The sequence below is a fragment of the Cordyceps javanica genome, chromosome 6, assembly GCF_051103115.1.
Source record: "Cordyceps javanica chromosome 6, complete sequence".
NCBI classification, from domain to species: domain Eukaryota; kingdom Fungi; phylum Ascomycota; class Sordariomycetes; order Hypocreales; family Cordycipitaceae; genus Cordyceps; species Cordyceps javanica.
Genome location: NC_139300.1, coordinates 727,759 through 740,969, shown reverse-complemented (window position 1 = coordinate 740,969; position 13,211 = coordinate 727,759). Strand labels below are relative to the sequence as shown.

At 50.7% G+C, this 13,211-nt stretch overlaps 5 protein-coding genes across 5 annotated transcripts; 3 read left to right on the top strand and 2 right to left on the bottom strand.

Annotated features, from left to right (window-relative positions):
* Positions 1-26: 26 nt before the first annotated feature.
* On the bottom strand, positions 27-906 carry V2A60_008680 (uncharacterized protein; the record flags this gene model as incomplete). The annotated part of the gene is made up of 2 exons (XM_083259952.1): positions 27-286; positions 336-906. The coding sequence occupies 2 exons, from the start codon at positions 904-906 to the stop codon at positions 27-29; spliced, it is 831 nt and encodes a 276-aa protein (XP_083116078.1).
* A 2,054-nt stretch (positions 907-2,960) lies between these two features.
* Positions 2,961-3,429, top strand: V2A60_008679 (Endoribonuclease L-PSP/chorismate mutase-like protein; the record flags this gene model as incomplete). Its single annotated transcript, XM_083259951.1, has 2 exons — positions 2,961-3,072; positions 3,134-3,429. 2 exons carry the CDS (start codon positions 2,961-2,963, stop codon positions 3,427-3,429), a joined length of 408 nt encoding a protein of 135 aa, XP_083116077.1.
* Positions 3,430-4,293: 864 nt separating this feature from the next.
* Positions 4,294-5,397, top strand: V2A60_008678 (alkene reductase; the record flags this gene model as incomplete). Its single annotated transcript, XM_083259950.1, has 1 exon — positions 4,294-5,397. The coding sequence occupies one exon, from the start codon at positions 4,294-4,296 to the stop codon at positions 5,395-5,397; it is 1,104 nt and encodes a 367-aa protein (XP_083116076.1).
* A 1,050-nt stretch (positions 5,398-6,447) lies between these two features.
* V2A60_008677 (tetratricopeptide repeat protein) lies at positions 6,448-6,753 on the top strand (the record flags this gene model as incomplete). The annotated part of the gene is made up of 1 exon (XM_083259949.1): positions 6,448-6,753. One exon carries the CDS (start codon positions 6,448-6,450, stop codon positions 6,751-6,753), a length of 306 nt encoding a protein of 101 aa, XP_083116075.1.
* A 1,775-nt stretch (positions 6,754-8,528) lies between these two features.
* On the bottom strand, positions 8,529-11,880 carry V2A60_008676 (uncharacterized protein; the record flags this gene model as incomplete). Its single annotated transcript, XM_083259948.1, has 4 exons — positions 8,529-10,572; positions 10,619-10,742; positions 10,800-10,838; positions 10,899-11,880. 4 exons carry the CDS (start codon positions 11,878-11,880, stop codon positions 8,529-8,531), a joined length of 3,189 nt encoding a protein of 1,062 aa, XP_083116074.1.
* Positions 11,881-13,211: the final 1,331 nt, after the last annotated feature.

Here is a 13,211-nt window from a genome sequence, read left to right as displayed (position 1 = left end):
GGCTGCGCTAACGTTTCTTCCTTCTGCTACTGGCTTCCATGGTTTCTTTGGAGCTTTGCATTTGTTGGCCATGTGTCCTGGTTTCCCGCAATTGTAGCATTTGAAGGTTTTCTTGTTTGCTGCGTCGAGTTCCATCGGGCCTGGGTGAAAACCATAGGCCGTGGATCCTCCTCGTCGTCTGCTAACATTGGCTTGGTTTCGGCGTGGCTGGTTGCTTTGTCGATGGCCACGTCCATTTCGTTCAAGTCGCCTAGCATAGAGTCGGTTGTCGATTTTGATGATCTTGCTAGCGAATTCGTCAAAGGTGTCAGGTCGATCATCATTTGCGATCTCACCTTTTACTTCTTCACGTAGTGCGTCGTAGAGATATTCCATCATGCTCTCGTCATCCCAGTCGAGATGGGCTGAGATGCGTTTGAACTCGCGTATAAGGTGCTGGGCAGAACCAGTCTGTCGTAGCGCCTTAAGCTTGCGTGTTGCGGTCCGAATCTCATCGGGGTCTCCAAAGGTGGTCTGGAGTAACTCCTCGAAATTGTCATAGTCTCGGAAAATACGAGCGGTTTCATCGTCCGGTGTATCGTTGTCAAGGAAGTCTCTGAGAGTAGGTTCCCACCATTCCATCGCTTTGCCGGTAAGAAGGTTACCAATGCAGAGAATCTGCGCGGTAGAGTTGGCGATAGTGGTGTTGACGCGAAGGTAGGCTTTGGCTTGAGTGAGGAAGGTACGCACATCTCCCTTCATCCCATCAAACGGTTCAGGTTTGGGGAATTTAGGAAGGGTGAGGGCACCTCCTCCGTTGTTGTTTGCCTGGAGTGCCTGGATCTGGGCAGTCATAGCTTCAATCTGCTGGCGCATGGCTTGCATAGCCTGACCAGGATTGGTAGTAGCTCCGCTTGCGGTCGACATCGTGAAGGTCAATACTGCTCAAGGTTTCAAGGTAACTCACTGAACAGGATTGATCAAAATGTAACGGTGGCTTAATTCTAAGTCACAGATAGGTCTGTTTCTTAGGAAGTGAGTCAGGTTGAATAGCTACAGGGTAGCTAATGAGCAGTTCACAGTAGTATCGTAGGCTTGTAAGTCCGTTAAGAGATTAACTCTCAATAGTAGAACTATTGCTTAGATTGATCAATAGAGATCTAAACTATCCAGACTAGCTACGGTCTTCTCTCGTCCTAATATACTTGATATGATCTCTATTGCTCACTCCCGCTCACCTCGCTTCGTATGCTCACCGGCGAGCCGTCTAAGCATACTGGTCCAAGTGAGCAGTCACGTGACGCTGCTCCACTTTCCTAATCTGGTTTGCTCGTAAGTTGCGTCACTCCCCGCTGGTCACTGTTCCACAGGCCAGGCTGCTTTGCGTTTGTAACACTCCCATGGCTGCATAACAGGCCGCTCGTACTGTGTCTCTGTTCATTTGTCACACCTTCCCTCTATTCACTATTAGAATTCTTTATATAACCCTACCTAAGGTCTAAACTTACTTTTATATTAATACTTTACTAGAATAATAGATAGTAAATAATATAAGTAGAATAATAATCTTAGTAAAGTAGATTTTATATTATCTTATTATCCTTATTAGAAATCTGAATAAGACTTTTTGTTTCTTCCTCTATATATAGACAAGATACGATCCGAATTAGGACGTTGTATTAAGACATCAGTCGCTTAAGTTACAACTAATGGACTGAAGAGGAGGTCTGGCACTGTGCTCGTACCTTTACGTACCAAAGTCTCCTACCAGCGCGAGCGGTGTAACGAAGTGCTTTTAACAACGACAAACCTCAATCAACCATACATACGAGATAGGGCACTAGGTTCCACAGCACTAGTGTAACGGTGGCTTAAATCTAAGTCACAGATAGGTCTGTTTCTTAGGAAGTGAGTCAGGTTGAATAGCTACAGGGTAGCTAATGAGCAGTTCACAGTAGTATCGTAGGCTTGTAACTCCGTCAAGAGATTAACTCTCAATAGTAGAACTATTGCTTAGATTGATCAATAGAGATCTAGACTACCTGGCTACTAGAATACCTCCTCCTTAAGTACCCGTCTATCTCTCTATTGTAGACTTGGGATCGTGTGGCTCATTTAACTATTCCAATGATCCTGTGTCGCTGGATCATCTCCATGATCCAGTGAGCCATCACGTGACCTCATGTCCTAATCGGGTCTGTGGCTGGGCCATCCGGGCGGCCTGGCTCAGCCCCGCGTCCCGTGCAGTAGCGTTCGTAACAACTAGCGAGTGTGCAAATAACTTTGATAATAAGAATACTTGAGTAATCTCAAAGCAATGCTTACCAAGCAATGCTTACCAAGCAAACGAAGAGGTTCACCTTCTCACTCAACAAGTCCGGCTAAAATCATCCGACTCGATGCATCGCCGCAACGGACCATTCCCGGCCTGATACATCTGCCGGCATCATTGTCCGTATTTCCTGGTGCAATGACGTGGTCGCTACAAAACGTGCTTTCGCAGACTGCAGCGCTTTGCGGGAGATTACAAAGCTCACGGCCCAGCCATGCAATTGGCCAATTGCCAGCGTCTTGCAGGGCAAAGGTGTAAAGCCACGTAGCAAACGATGACCCAAGGGCAGGTGGGTATTTATTTGAGCACTCGTTGACTGCATTTAGGGCCTTACTGTGACTAGAATGCATCAAAAGGATGCGAAAGTAGTCGTCTACGAGTCAATCAGCAGCATGGCGACCGGACAAGGAATTGACCAGACAGCTTCTTGCACTGAACTGGAATTTAATGGACTGCTAGACTGCGGTGGTACAGTGGAGACTGCGCAAAGAATCACGTGCAGCTCTTTCGTGGTAGTATCCAATACACTTTCGCTTCTGGCGAAGATCGACAGCAATACATCAATATATAATTCGCCCCAAGTTCGAACCTTATACGTTGCTTTTCGTTGGCATAAACCGTCTTATTTCCACCCAAGACACCAGCTACAATGTCTCATCTCACCTACACCTCCTATGAAGGCTACGGCGAAAGGGCCAAGAAGAACCTATGGTATAGCCAGGCCGTCCGAATCGGCGACGTGGTTGAGTGCGCCGGGCAGGGTGAGTTTGCATACCTGCCGCCTCTTCTCAACGCCGTCCCCCCCTGCTAATTGGCTTTTAGGTGGTTGGGACCGTGACACCGACAAGATTGACCGGAATGTTGTGACTCAAATCGAGAAGGCTTTTGAAAACGTTGACAGAGCCCTGAAGCTTGCTGGAAGCCGAGGCTGGGAGGATGTCTTCTTTCTCCGCTCTCATCACTTGCCTTGCAACCAGGAAGCCATGGACACCATGGTTCGCTGCCTCAAGCGCTACTGCCCCAACCACCAGCCTGCCTGGACTGCTCTGGGAGTACCGCGCCTGGCATTTGATGACATGAGAGTTGAAATTGAAGCCCGCGCCCACGTCAAGAACTGAATATTCGCATGTTTATGTTGAATAATGGAAATAGCTGACAAAACTAAAGTATGGAAAGAGATTTTCATTCTATATTGCGTCATTAGATAGCATGCAATCCTAGCGTAACCTTTTGTCTATCTTCTTTGTTATCATCATCATCATCGTCGTCAACATCATCTACGCTGAATCAGGGGCCTCTGTCCAGCCTCCCTCCTTCACTGGTAACAGTTCTCAAGCCTTTAATGGCCGCGTTGTTATTAACATTACTTCCTCCGCGGATAGTAGTGCAGCGTTTCAAGGTTTCTATGCTAGCCAGTGAGCCAGCGGACTAACAGTTGTAGCGGCGCAGCGAACTGCCGCATGGCATAGTGAATGCACAGGATTTCCTGTAGTTGTATCTAAACAAAGCTTTCAATACTGTAGAGACAGTTACAAAACTTGATTGAGGTTTTAGGTTCACCTTTCTCGTTCACAGCCAGTCTTCTCTTTGCGCCCCTACCTTGCCGGCGCCGAGTTGTTGCTCTCGGTTGCTCTGGTGGGGTAAAAAATCAAGACAGGATCCTGCTATCTCTGCACGTTGGAAAACTTCCTTCACAAAGCCTGACGGTAGTGGGGACGGGATGCACCGCTGTGATGTGGCTTTCAGACAGGGAAAAAAAAATTTTTAAAAAAAAAGAGAGAGAGAGAAAGCTTCATTAGTCAGCGCGTATAGGTGTGCCGATGTCGTAGCAGATGACAAATCGTGTTATGCCAAGTCGGTGTGCCTAGAAAATGACTATATATAACGGCCTTGAATATCCGTGACGTACAAGCTTCTTCAGACACTTGTATTGACGACTATTATATCCCTGTTTGTTAAATTGTTTTATTAGACGGCCCGTGATGGCATCAACAACCAAATTATTCCAGCCCGTCCGCGTGGGCAACGTCCACCTGAAGCACCGTGTGGTCATGGCGCCGCTGACGCGCTTTCGATCAGACTTGGAGAATGTGCCGCTGCCAAACATGCTCGAATACTACACGCAGCGCGCTAGCGAGCCCGGAACTCTCATCATTGTTGAGGCTACTGGGATATCCCCAAATCACTGCGGCGGCCAACATGCGCCAGGCTTGTGGTCAGATGCCCAGGTGGACGCCTTCAAAAAGCTCACTGATGCCATTCATGAGACGGGCTGCTCCACCTTTGTTCAGCTGTGCGCTCCTGGGCGGGCCGGCAACAGAGGAGAGGGCTACCCGTTATACAGCTCAAGTGCCGTGCCTATGCATGAGGGCGCACCCGTTCCCAAGGAAATGACCGAGCAAGATATCCGGGACGTCTTGCGCGACTTTGTCGGGGCTTCCAAAAACGCAATCCGAGCCGGCTTCGACGGCGTAGAGCTGCATGGTGCCAATGGTTACCTCATCGACCAATTTACCCAGGATACCTGCAACAAGCGCACAGACTCGTGGGGCGGCTCTGTCGCCAATCGGTCACGGTTCATCCTCGAGATTGCTGATTCGGTTGCCGCCGCGATTGGCAGTGATAGGCTCGCTGTTCGCCTAAGCCCCTGGAGCAAGTTTCAAGCCATGAAAATGGAGAAAGGGCCTGCTTTACAACAGTTCTCCCACGTCATCTCCGAACTTAAGAAGCTGCGACCTGCTTACATCCACCTTATCGAGTCTCGCGTTGTCAACAATGTCGACTGTGAGAAGGAGGAGGGTCTTGAGTTTGCATTCGACATTTGGGCTAATCAGTCGCCGATTTTAGTCGCCGGAGGCTTCAACAGCGGCACTGCACGTGAGGCCGTCGACGTGGAATATGCAGCTCACAACACCCTCATAGTCTTTGGTCGTTATTTCGTCTCTACACCGGACCTTGTTTTTCGACTCAAACGTGGCATTAAACCAAACCCCTATGATCGTTTGACTTTCTACACCCCTGTTCAGGCTAAAGGATACATTGACTACCCGTTTAGCAAAGAGTATCTTGAAAAGATTTCAGCTTAAGCCAGCGCTAAAGACATTTGAATAAATCACTCTTCCGTCGCGGTTTTCCTTCGGCCTCCAGTTCTCTAGATGCTTCCGTATCGTACAGGTTTAACCAGATTGCACCCAATCAACGTCAGCCAGCTTCATATAAGCACGGACTCTACCGCTGCTTCTTTATTCTCTTCGAGGTCGAGCCTCACCAGCGTTGGGTCGAATTTTCAGCGGGCAATGCAAAGATAAGCAGGCTAAGGAAGTGTATCGTTTAGCTCTCCAAGACTTCGCGTCAACGTCGAGCGACTGAGACACGACTGCAACTCTTCTGCGTGAATATAATCCGCATGGTCACACAGTGACATACGACTATGTGATTCGGAATTCTGTACACAGGCTGGAACGGGCTTATGATACGACCCTTCTCTCAATCTATGAAACTGGAAACGCGCTCTAGACAAGCGGTGCTCTCTCCGAGGCCGAGAGGGCTTACGAAGAGGCCATTTTCGACCTCGACTTCAGCAGATACAAGGACAATATTCTTTTGCTCCCACGTCATGGAGAAATTTAGCATTGTATATATATACAGCAAACCAGATGGAGAGAAGCAGAAGATGTGCACCACAGCGCGTCAAAAGGGTTTTTAAAAGTGTACTAAAACTACTTCCATATAGGGTCGTCTCTATTGTCCTCAATTTAGGATATGCACTCCGTGCGCAGCAAAGATGAGCCCAGATGGTCCAGTAGGGATCTTTTGGCCTACAGCAAGCATTTGGACTGGAGCATACGGAGACCATCCATGCCATGCGGAGACCAGTTGCACTCATACACAGAGCAACAAAAGAATTTAAAGATGCGGAATACGCCCTCGACTCCGCTCTGAGCGGTTGCCAGGGCTTGTATGGGCAACACCATGAGCATACGCTTCGGAGAAGAGCCGAGCTCGCCGTCCTTTTCAGAGACCAGGGCAAATTTCACGAGGCTCAAACGGCATGCGAGTCGCTTTTAGGTGAACGCGAGATGTTGGAGAGCGACTGGAAGTTTTTCGTGCGTAACTCTCTAGGTACAATCCACGCTATGGCTGGCCAGTTTGGCAAAGCGGAGGAAGAGTTTGCTGCGGCAGTAGCGGGTTTCAGGAAATACGGAGGTCAACAATCTCCTTTGGCTCTTATCGTTCTCTACAACATGGCGACCGCTTCCCACGCGAGAGGACGGTCGGATCTAGCCGAGCTTGCGTGTCGCCAGACACTTACAGGCCTAAGACAGGCTGTGGGACACAACCACATTGCGACCCGGGCCGCCGCAGAGATGCTTGGGCTATCACTCATGGCGCAAGGCAGAATTGCAGATGCTGCCAAGACCTATTCTGGTGAGGTGGAATAGGAATATCGAGGTGATGATGGTTTTGCCAGCGATGAGCGCCATTCTAGCGGTGTTTCTTCTGTCGTTGGTTGTCGGTAGATCGTGTCGCGTGTTGTCCGTCGTCGCCAAGGGGTGCGTGCTGCCCAAGCTCGTTGGACGTGGTTGTGTAGCGTGCCGATCCAAATTGCAATGACGTCCGAGGCCGTTGGGGTAGGCGCCCGATACAAATCCCGCCGTGAGCGATGGTGTGGTTTTGTCATAGAAGGGGGAGGAGGGAAGGGGTTGCCTTGTCGCAAAGGGAACAAACGGTACAGGGAAAGACGTTTTGGCTAGTGGCTTTGTTTCCCCAAAGTAAAGCGCGGGTGCAAGGCAGTGATCGTAAGGACGAAGTGTGGCAGTGACGGTCTGAGAAGGGCAGCGTATCAAAGAAGTGCAAATGAAAAGCAACAAGGAAAACACCAGGCGCCAGTAGAGTGGTAGTAGAGATGGGCAGAATGTCGTGCAGGAGAAGAGTTGGTGTATGACGAAGCTCGTCGCGTTACAGCTCACAATGCCGGGTGCGTGCTGCAAGAAGCAAGTGCAGGCAAGTAATACTGCACTTTAAGTTACGCCATTTTGGGTGTGGCGCGCTACTAGGAGCTGGCTTCGTGGCGCTCGACGTGGCATGGCTGGACGGTCGCCAGGAATCAGACGAATTTGTCGTTGCTTTGGGTGGGATGCAGACTTGAAATAAAGGTATCATTATATTAAAAAGGATTTGAGCTAATGCTGTGCTATCATTTTTAGACAAGATTGCATTGCAAGGCCACCCTTCTATGCAGAAGCGATCAATCATGACAACAAGGACGGATCCTGCACTTAAGGCATGCCAGTGCGCTTGTCAAATTACCCCCCTGTTAATAACTAAAATTGAAACGTAAGGTACCAGACAAAGGCAGTTCAAGTGTCTCTCTTTTGTTAATTAAGGAAAATAGTGAGAGCCTTTTCAGGCGTGCGGTGTGGCGGGGCGCTGGCTCCGCCAGAGGTACCTCTGTTGTACCCTCTGTTCCCTTAAGGTACCGGTACATACTCCTGGGCATTTTGGGCCGATACAATGAAACGCCAGTTTTGTCAGTTACTTTTGCAGCTGAAAGTCACCTCGCATAAATTTAGTGGCGAAATGGCGAAGAGATTAGTGAGTTTTCGGCACTACTGCCCCTGGAAATAGAGTTAAAGTGGCATACAACCCTACGATCCACCCTACCAATGTCTTATACTACTATACAACAGTTCACTCATCGCTTTATTCTGATGAAGAAAATGTCTTCATCAACGGTGCTTGAAAAGTATAGATTGGGTGGCGTAGAGCGAGCAGCACTCTATCACCTAAGAAACTAGATTAAAAGCTGTAAAAACTAGTTATGGCCACGTGTCCTCTGCTCATGCTCAGGTTGGCTTAGGCTGGGTTTGTGCGATGTACGGCTCGATTCTGGTGCAGGCAAGCAGCGGCGGTTTGGACGAGAGTTGCAACAAGCGTAATCCATACAGCGCCCAAGATGGATATTTCAACTATGAATATATATTGAACGTTTTAGACCTGTTAACCGCCTTTTTTTGAGGCAACGGCAGTCGGAGATCTGGCCGAGAGGCGAGCCATCCAGCCCACGCATTCCATGCCCCACTGAGAGACACGGCCGCCAGCCTCCTCGCCGTTCTTGCCAGCCAAAGATTGGGAATATTCGTGACTAAAAACAGTGCGTAGATAATACCAAATTGGTGGACAGCATGGTACAGACTTTGATAGTCTATACTACAACCTAGCGCCATTTGTCCAAAGAGGAAATTGATGACTGCGTATCTGGATGATTCAACCCTAGCTTTAGCCGCCGAAGGCCAACACACGCCAGCATCAAGTCAATAGCCGCAGAGTTCTTGCCCATATCTTTCCAGGTATGCGCAAGGTTGTTCATGCTGGTCAGCGTAGAGGGATAATCCGCCCCGAGCTTGGCCTTGCGAATCTCCATCACCTGCACCTCAAGCTTCTCTGCCTCTTCCCACCGGCCCTGGTTCCAAAACGTCGACGCTAGGTTGGCCATGCTGGTCAGCGTAGAGGGATAATCCGGCCCAAGCTTGGCCTTGCTCGTCTCCATTACCTGCACCTCAAGCTTCTCTGCCTCTTCCCACCGGCCCTGGTTTCTGTACGTTGACGCCAGGTTAGCCATGCTAGTCAGCGTGCCGGGATGATCCGCCCCGAGCTTGGCCGTGCTCGCCCCCATCACCTGCACCTCAAGCTTCTCTGCCTCTTCCCACCGGCCCTGGTTCCTGTACGTTGACGCTAGGTTGGCCATGCTGCTCAGCGTGTCGGGATGATCCGGCCCAAGCTTGGCCTTGCTCGCCTCCATCACCTGCACAAAAAGCTTCTCTGCCTCTTCCCACCGGCCCTGGTTCCTGTATGTCGACGCTAGGTTGTTCATGCTAGTCAGCGTGTCGGGATGATCCGCCCCGAGCTTGGCCTTGCTCGTCCCCATCACCTGCACCTCAAGCTTCTCTGCCTCTTCCCACCGGCCCTGGTTCCAATACGTTGACGCCAGGTTGGCCATGCTACTCAGTGTGTCGGGATGATCCGCCCCAAGGACGTCCATGCGCAGTTCTTTTGCCTCTAGCTGGAATCTCTCTGCATAGTTCCATTGGCCTTGGTACAGGAGGTAGAGTGCCATCCTGTGAAGAAGAACGCCTTTCCCTATACTATCATCTTTCGATGCTGCTACTTCAAACTTCAGCACCTGATACGCATGCGGAAGATATTTGCCACATTTTATCCAGTTCTCATAGGTACCCACAGGATATGCTTGTGATACCACCGAAAGCGCCTGGTTGGCAAAATGTTCCAGTTTCTTTTCTCTTGCAAGCCACTTTCGCGACATTAGCTGCACCAGTCTGTGGATGTCTAGGTTCTGGTCCTGCCCCTCGGTGACGAAAGAAAACGCTTTGAGAATACCGAGCGTCTCTTGGAACTGTATTTCCCAGTATCCTTCTTGATCCTGCTGTTCACTGTAGCATTCCAGGAATTCTATTGGAATTGCTTGCCGGTCAAAAAAGCTCATCAGTGAAAACAGCTCGCTTGCAAAGGGATTCTGCTGCTGGATCTGTAGAAATGAAAGTATCCATGTTTCTGCCACTGCACGAGGAGTCTCCGAGTCTCTTCCCACTGTCTCGAATTCCTTACTAAGCAAGTATACCTGGTCCTGATCGCTCTTCTCTAGGAGATGTATATACCTGCCAATTGCTATCGCATTTGCTTCAATAAATGCGGCGGCTTGAACGAGAGCAAGCGGGAGGTGCTCCAGTCGGCGTGCGAGTGTCAGTAATTCGACATCAACCGGTGCGTTGTCCCGGTCCTCTAGACTGGCCCGCAGAAGCCGCATAGCTTCTGCATCATCCATCTTGTTCACCTCGATTAGTCGTTTTCCCTTAGCAAGCTTCTGCCCGGCTTGTTTGTTACGGCTTGTGATGAGAATCGACCCGTGAGCGCACTCGGGAACGTACTGTCCCAGGCTTTTCTCCTGAGCACCGCTACTGGCAGTCTTCTGCTCCTGATGCGGGGGGAAGAAGAGCTCTGCGTCGTCGGCATTGTCGATCACCATTAGCCACGGTCCTCGATCCTGTCTCTCTAGCCACGTCTTTACCAGTGGAAGCACCTGGACCTTCGGATCATTGTAGCCAGGGATACGACACTCTAGAGCAATCGAAGTGTACGATTGCCTAAACCGTTCCGCATTGCTCCCGTGAACCCAGAATATCGACATGTCCATACATGTCTCCCGGATCATGTATGCGTACTCCAGGGCTATCTGCGTCTTGCTGCTACCGGTTAGCGATGAGGTAACGCCTAGCTAAACGAACTCACCCGGTACCACCGAGACCGAAGAGTGAGGTTCTTGCCCGGGATGGCGGCTTGAGAAGTTGTTGAAGCTTCTGTAAAATAGATGTTCGGCCAATAAAGGTGTCATTTCTCGGGTACGGGACAAGAACTGCAGTTTTGTAAGACTGTCTTGGTTTGAACTAGAAGGTATTGAGAGTCTACCTACACCAGGGTCCAGCGGGCAGCTCCAGGGCAGATTGTAGTGCTAACAGAATCAGTAAGTGCTCTGGCCAGCCTGTTGATATTCAAGTAGGGTATCACGAACCGGAATAAGAAGCCGATGAAGGCTCCCAGTGGTCTAGGAAAGCCTTCATACACGCTGCAGCCGTTGCCGCCGCGTACCGTTGCCATCCCTTGGACTTGTGGCTGTCCGCATAGTCGCACGCGCCTTTGATCACCACACACGGGAAGGTGTCCCATACACCGGCACCTTCCATTTCGAAGGCCACAGTGCGTTTCCGTTGCGCTATGCGATCGCGGTCCTCGCCTGATTTCATCACTGTGTCGCCCGACGCGATCAAACCAAAGTGGACTGTTGGCTGCTGGTTGCCCTGCTGAAGGCGGCTACGGTGTACCAGAGGTCCGTTGCATCCACACTCGTCGCACGACATACCATCGCGGCGGTGGCGGTATGCCGCTTCAAAGAGCCTGTCGTGCGCCGTGCCCGGATACCCCGCTGCCAGCTCCGGCTCTGTCCGGAGCGTATTGAGGTAGCCAACCATCTTCTGCCGTAGTGTTTTCCGGCCGCGGATACCCCTTAGTTTCGCCAACAACGAACGAATCTCGGCATTCGGCCTACCCAACGAGTCTAGCAGCGTGTCTTTCTGTACGAATCGTTCGGGTGCCAGCCGGCCGAGATCGTACTGAACCACGCCATCGCTAACGATGACATCGCCCAGCGCAATCTCAACGCCATCGTGATCAAAGGGAACAACACCGCAAACCCCTACAACAATGGCAAGCTTGATGTTGGGGAAGCTCGACCGGCAGTTGGCTGCGACCGCCGCTCCATTGGCTTTCCCCATGCCTGGCATGTAAGCGAGGATGACGTTGTGACGACCGATGGCGCCGGCGGAGTAGGCGTTTGGATCGGCTGGGGCTTTATTGTAGGGCGGGCCATCGTCATCCCAATGGTGGTCGAAGAGTGCAACGGCGGCATCCGCCTCGAGCGTGAGGGCGCAGATGATGGCGATTTCGAAGTCGCCACTCGAAACTGGGCGCGGTGGCGGGTGCTTGATTTCAGCCATGGGCGTCCGTCAGGCTGTTTATGGGATCGTTGAATTCCAGGCCTCCGTATTTATGTATTGGTGTATGGTGAATATGGTAAGAGCTGAGGTGATAGAAGCCTCGCTGCCTTGTTTGGTGCGGGGTTGGCGCAACCTGACGCAGCCTGCTCAGCCCGGCTGTTCGCAACGTCGCCTGGCGCAAGTTCGCCGGCGTACCAGCGACTCCGCCATATACGGCAATTCATGGCAACGATGGTCAGTGCCAAATGAACCAAGCTCAGGAAACAAACAGTGATGGCACTGATTATAATCTACAGTTGGAATACTTCCCGCGGATACAGCAGCTCACCAATCTTCCGTTGAGCGACGCAGCGTGATAATAGATAACGTTGATTGCCATCCAGCCCAAGCGTTCCAGGCTCCACTGGGAGACCTGCCACGACCGCCAGCCTCACCGGCCTTCACATCGGCTAAGGTTGGGATTATTCATGGCTAAAAGCAGTGTAGATACTACTACAAACACTACTGCCAGGGTCTTCCGCACGTGTGCCATGCAAACTCGTCCAAATAATCTACTTTGAAGTAGTATAGATGCTGCTTCTCACACCTACTAGTTCAACCCTGCTCCTTGCTGCAGCAAACCCCAGCGCGTCGTACTAATTAAGGCACACTGAGCCGACCTGAACATACGTTAACAGAGGACACGTGGCCTTAAACAGTTTTTATGGCTTTCCATCTAATTTCTTAAGTAGTGGCACACTGGTCTCTCTCCGCTGCCCAAGCGATATTTCTCAAGCACCGTTGACGAAGGCCTTTTCCATTGTCTAAGAGGCAGATGAATTTTGGTGGCGTAAAACAGTGCGGGGGCGGATTAGTAGGGTCGCAAATGATTTGCAGCTGTGAGCAAGTTACCTTCAGATTTGGCGTTTTATTGTGTCTTCTACCCCAGAAGGTACAACCGTGGTACCTCTGATGGAGCCAGCGCCCCGCCGCAGCGCACGCCAGAAAAAGCTGTCACTATTATCCTTACTCAACAAAAGAGGGACACTCTTTCCGCCTTTGTCTGTAGCCAAAATGGCCTAAACTGATTTTTTTAATCCAAATTAGTGGACGCTGAACCTGAACTACCCTGTACCGTACATACAACCGCTGAAATGCAAGGCAATTGCCTGGTGTTCCGCAAAATCTGTCGTGTAATTCTCTCGCATAAAGTCGGTCCAGGCGCGGGAGCAGATTGCAAGGTGCGATCTCAGCTGCTCTGCCGCCACTTCTGTGGTCTCGGTTACATCTGCCTGCTTGCTATGACGACGACAAGCGTGACCTTTCTCGAGAGCGGGAATTATTTGCAGGGT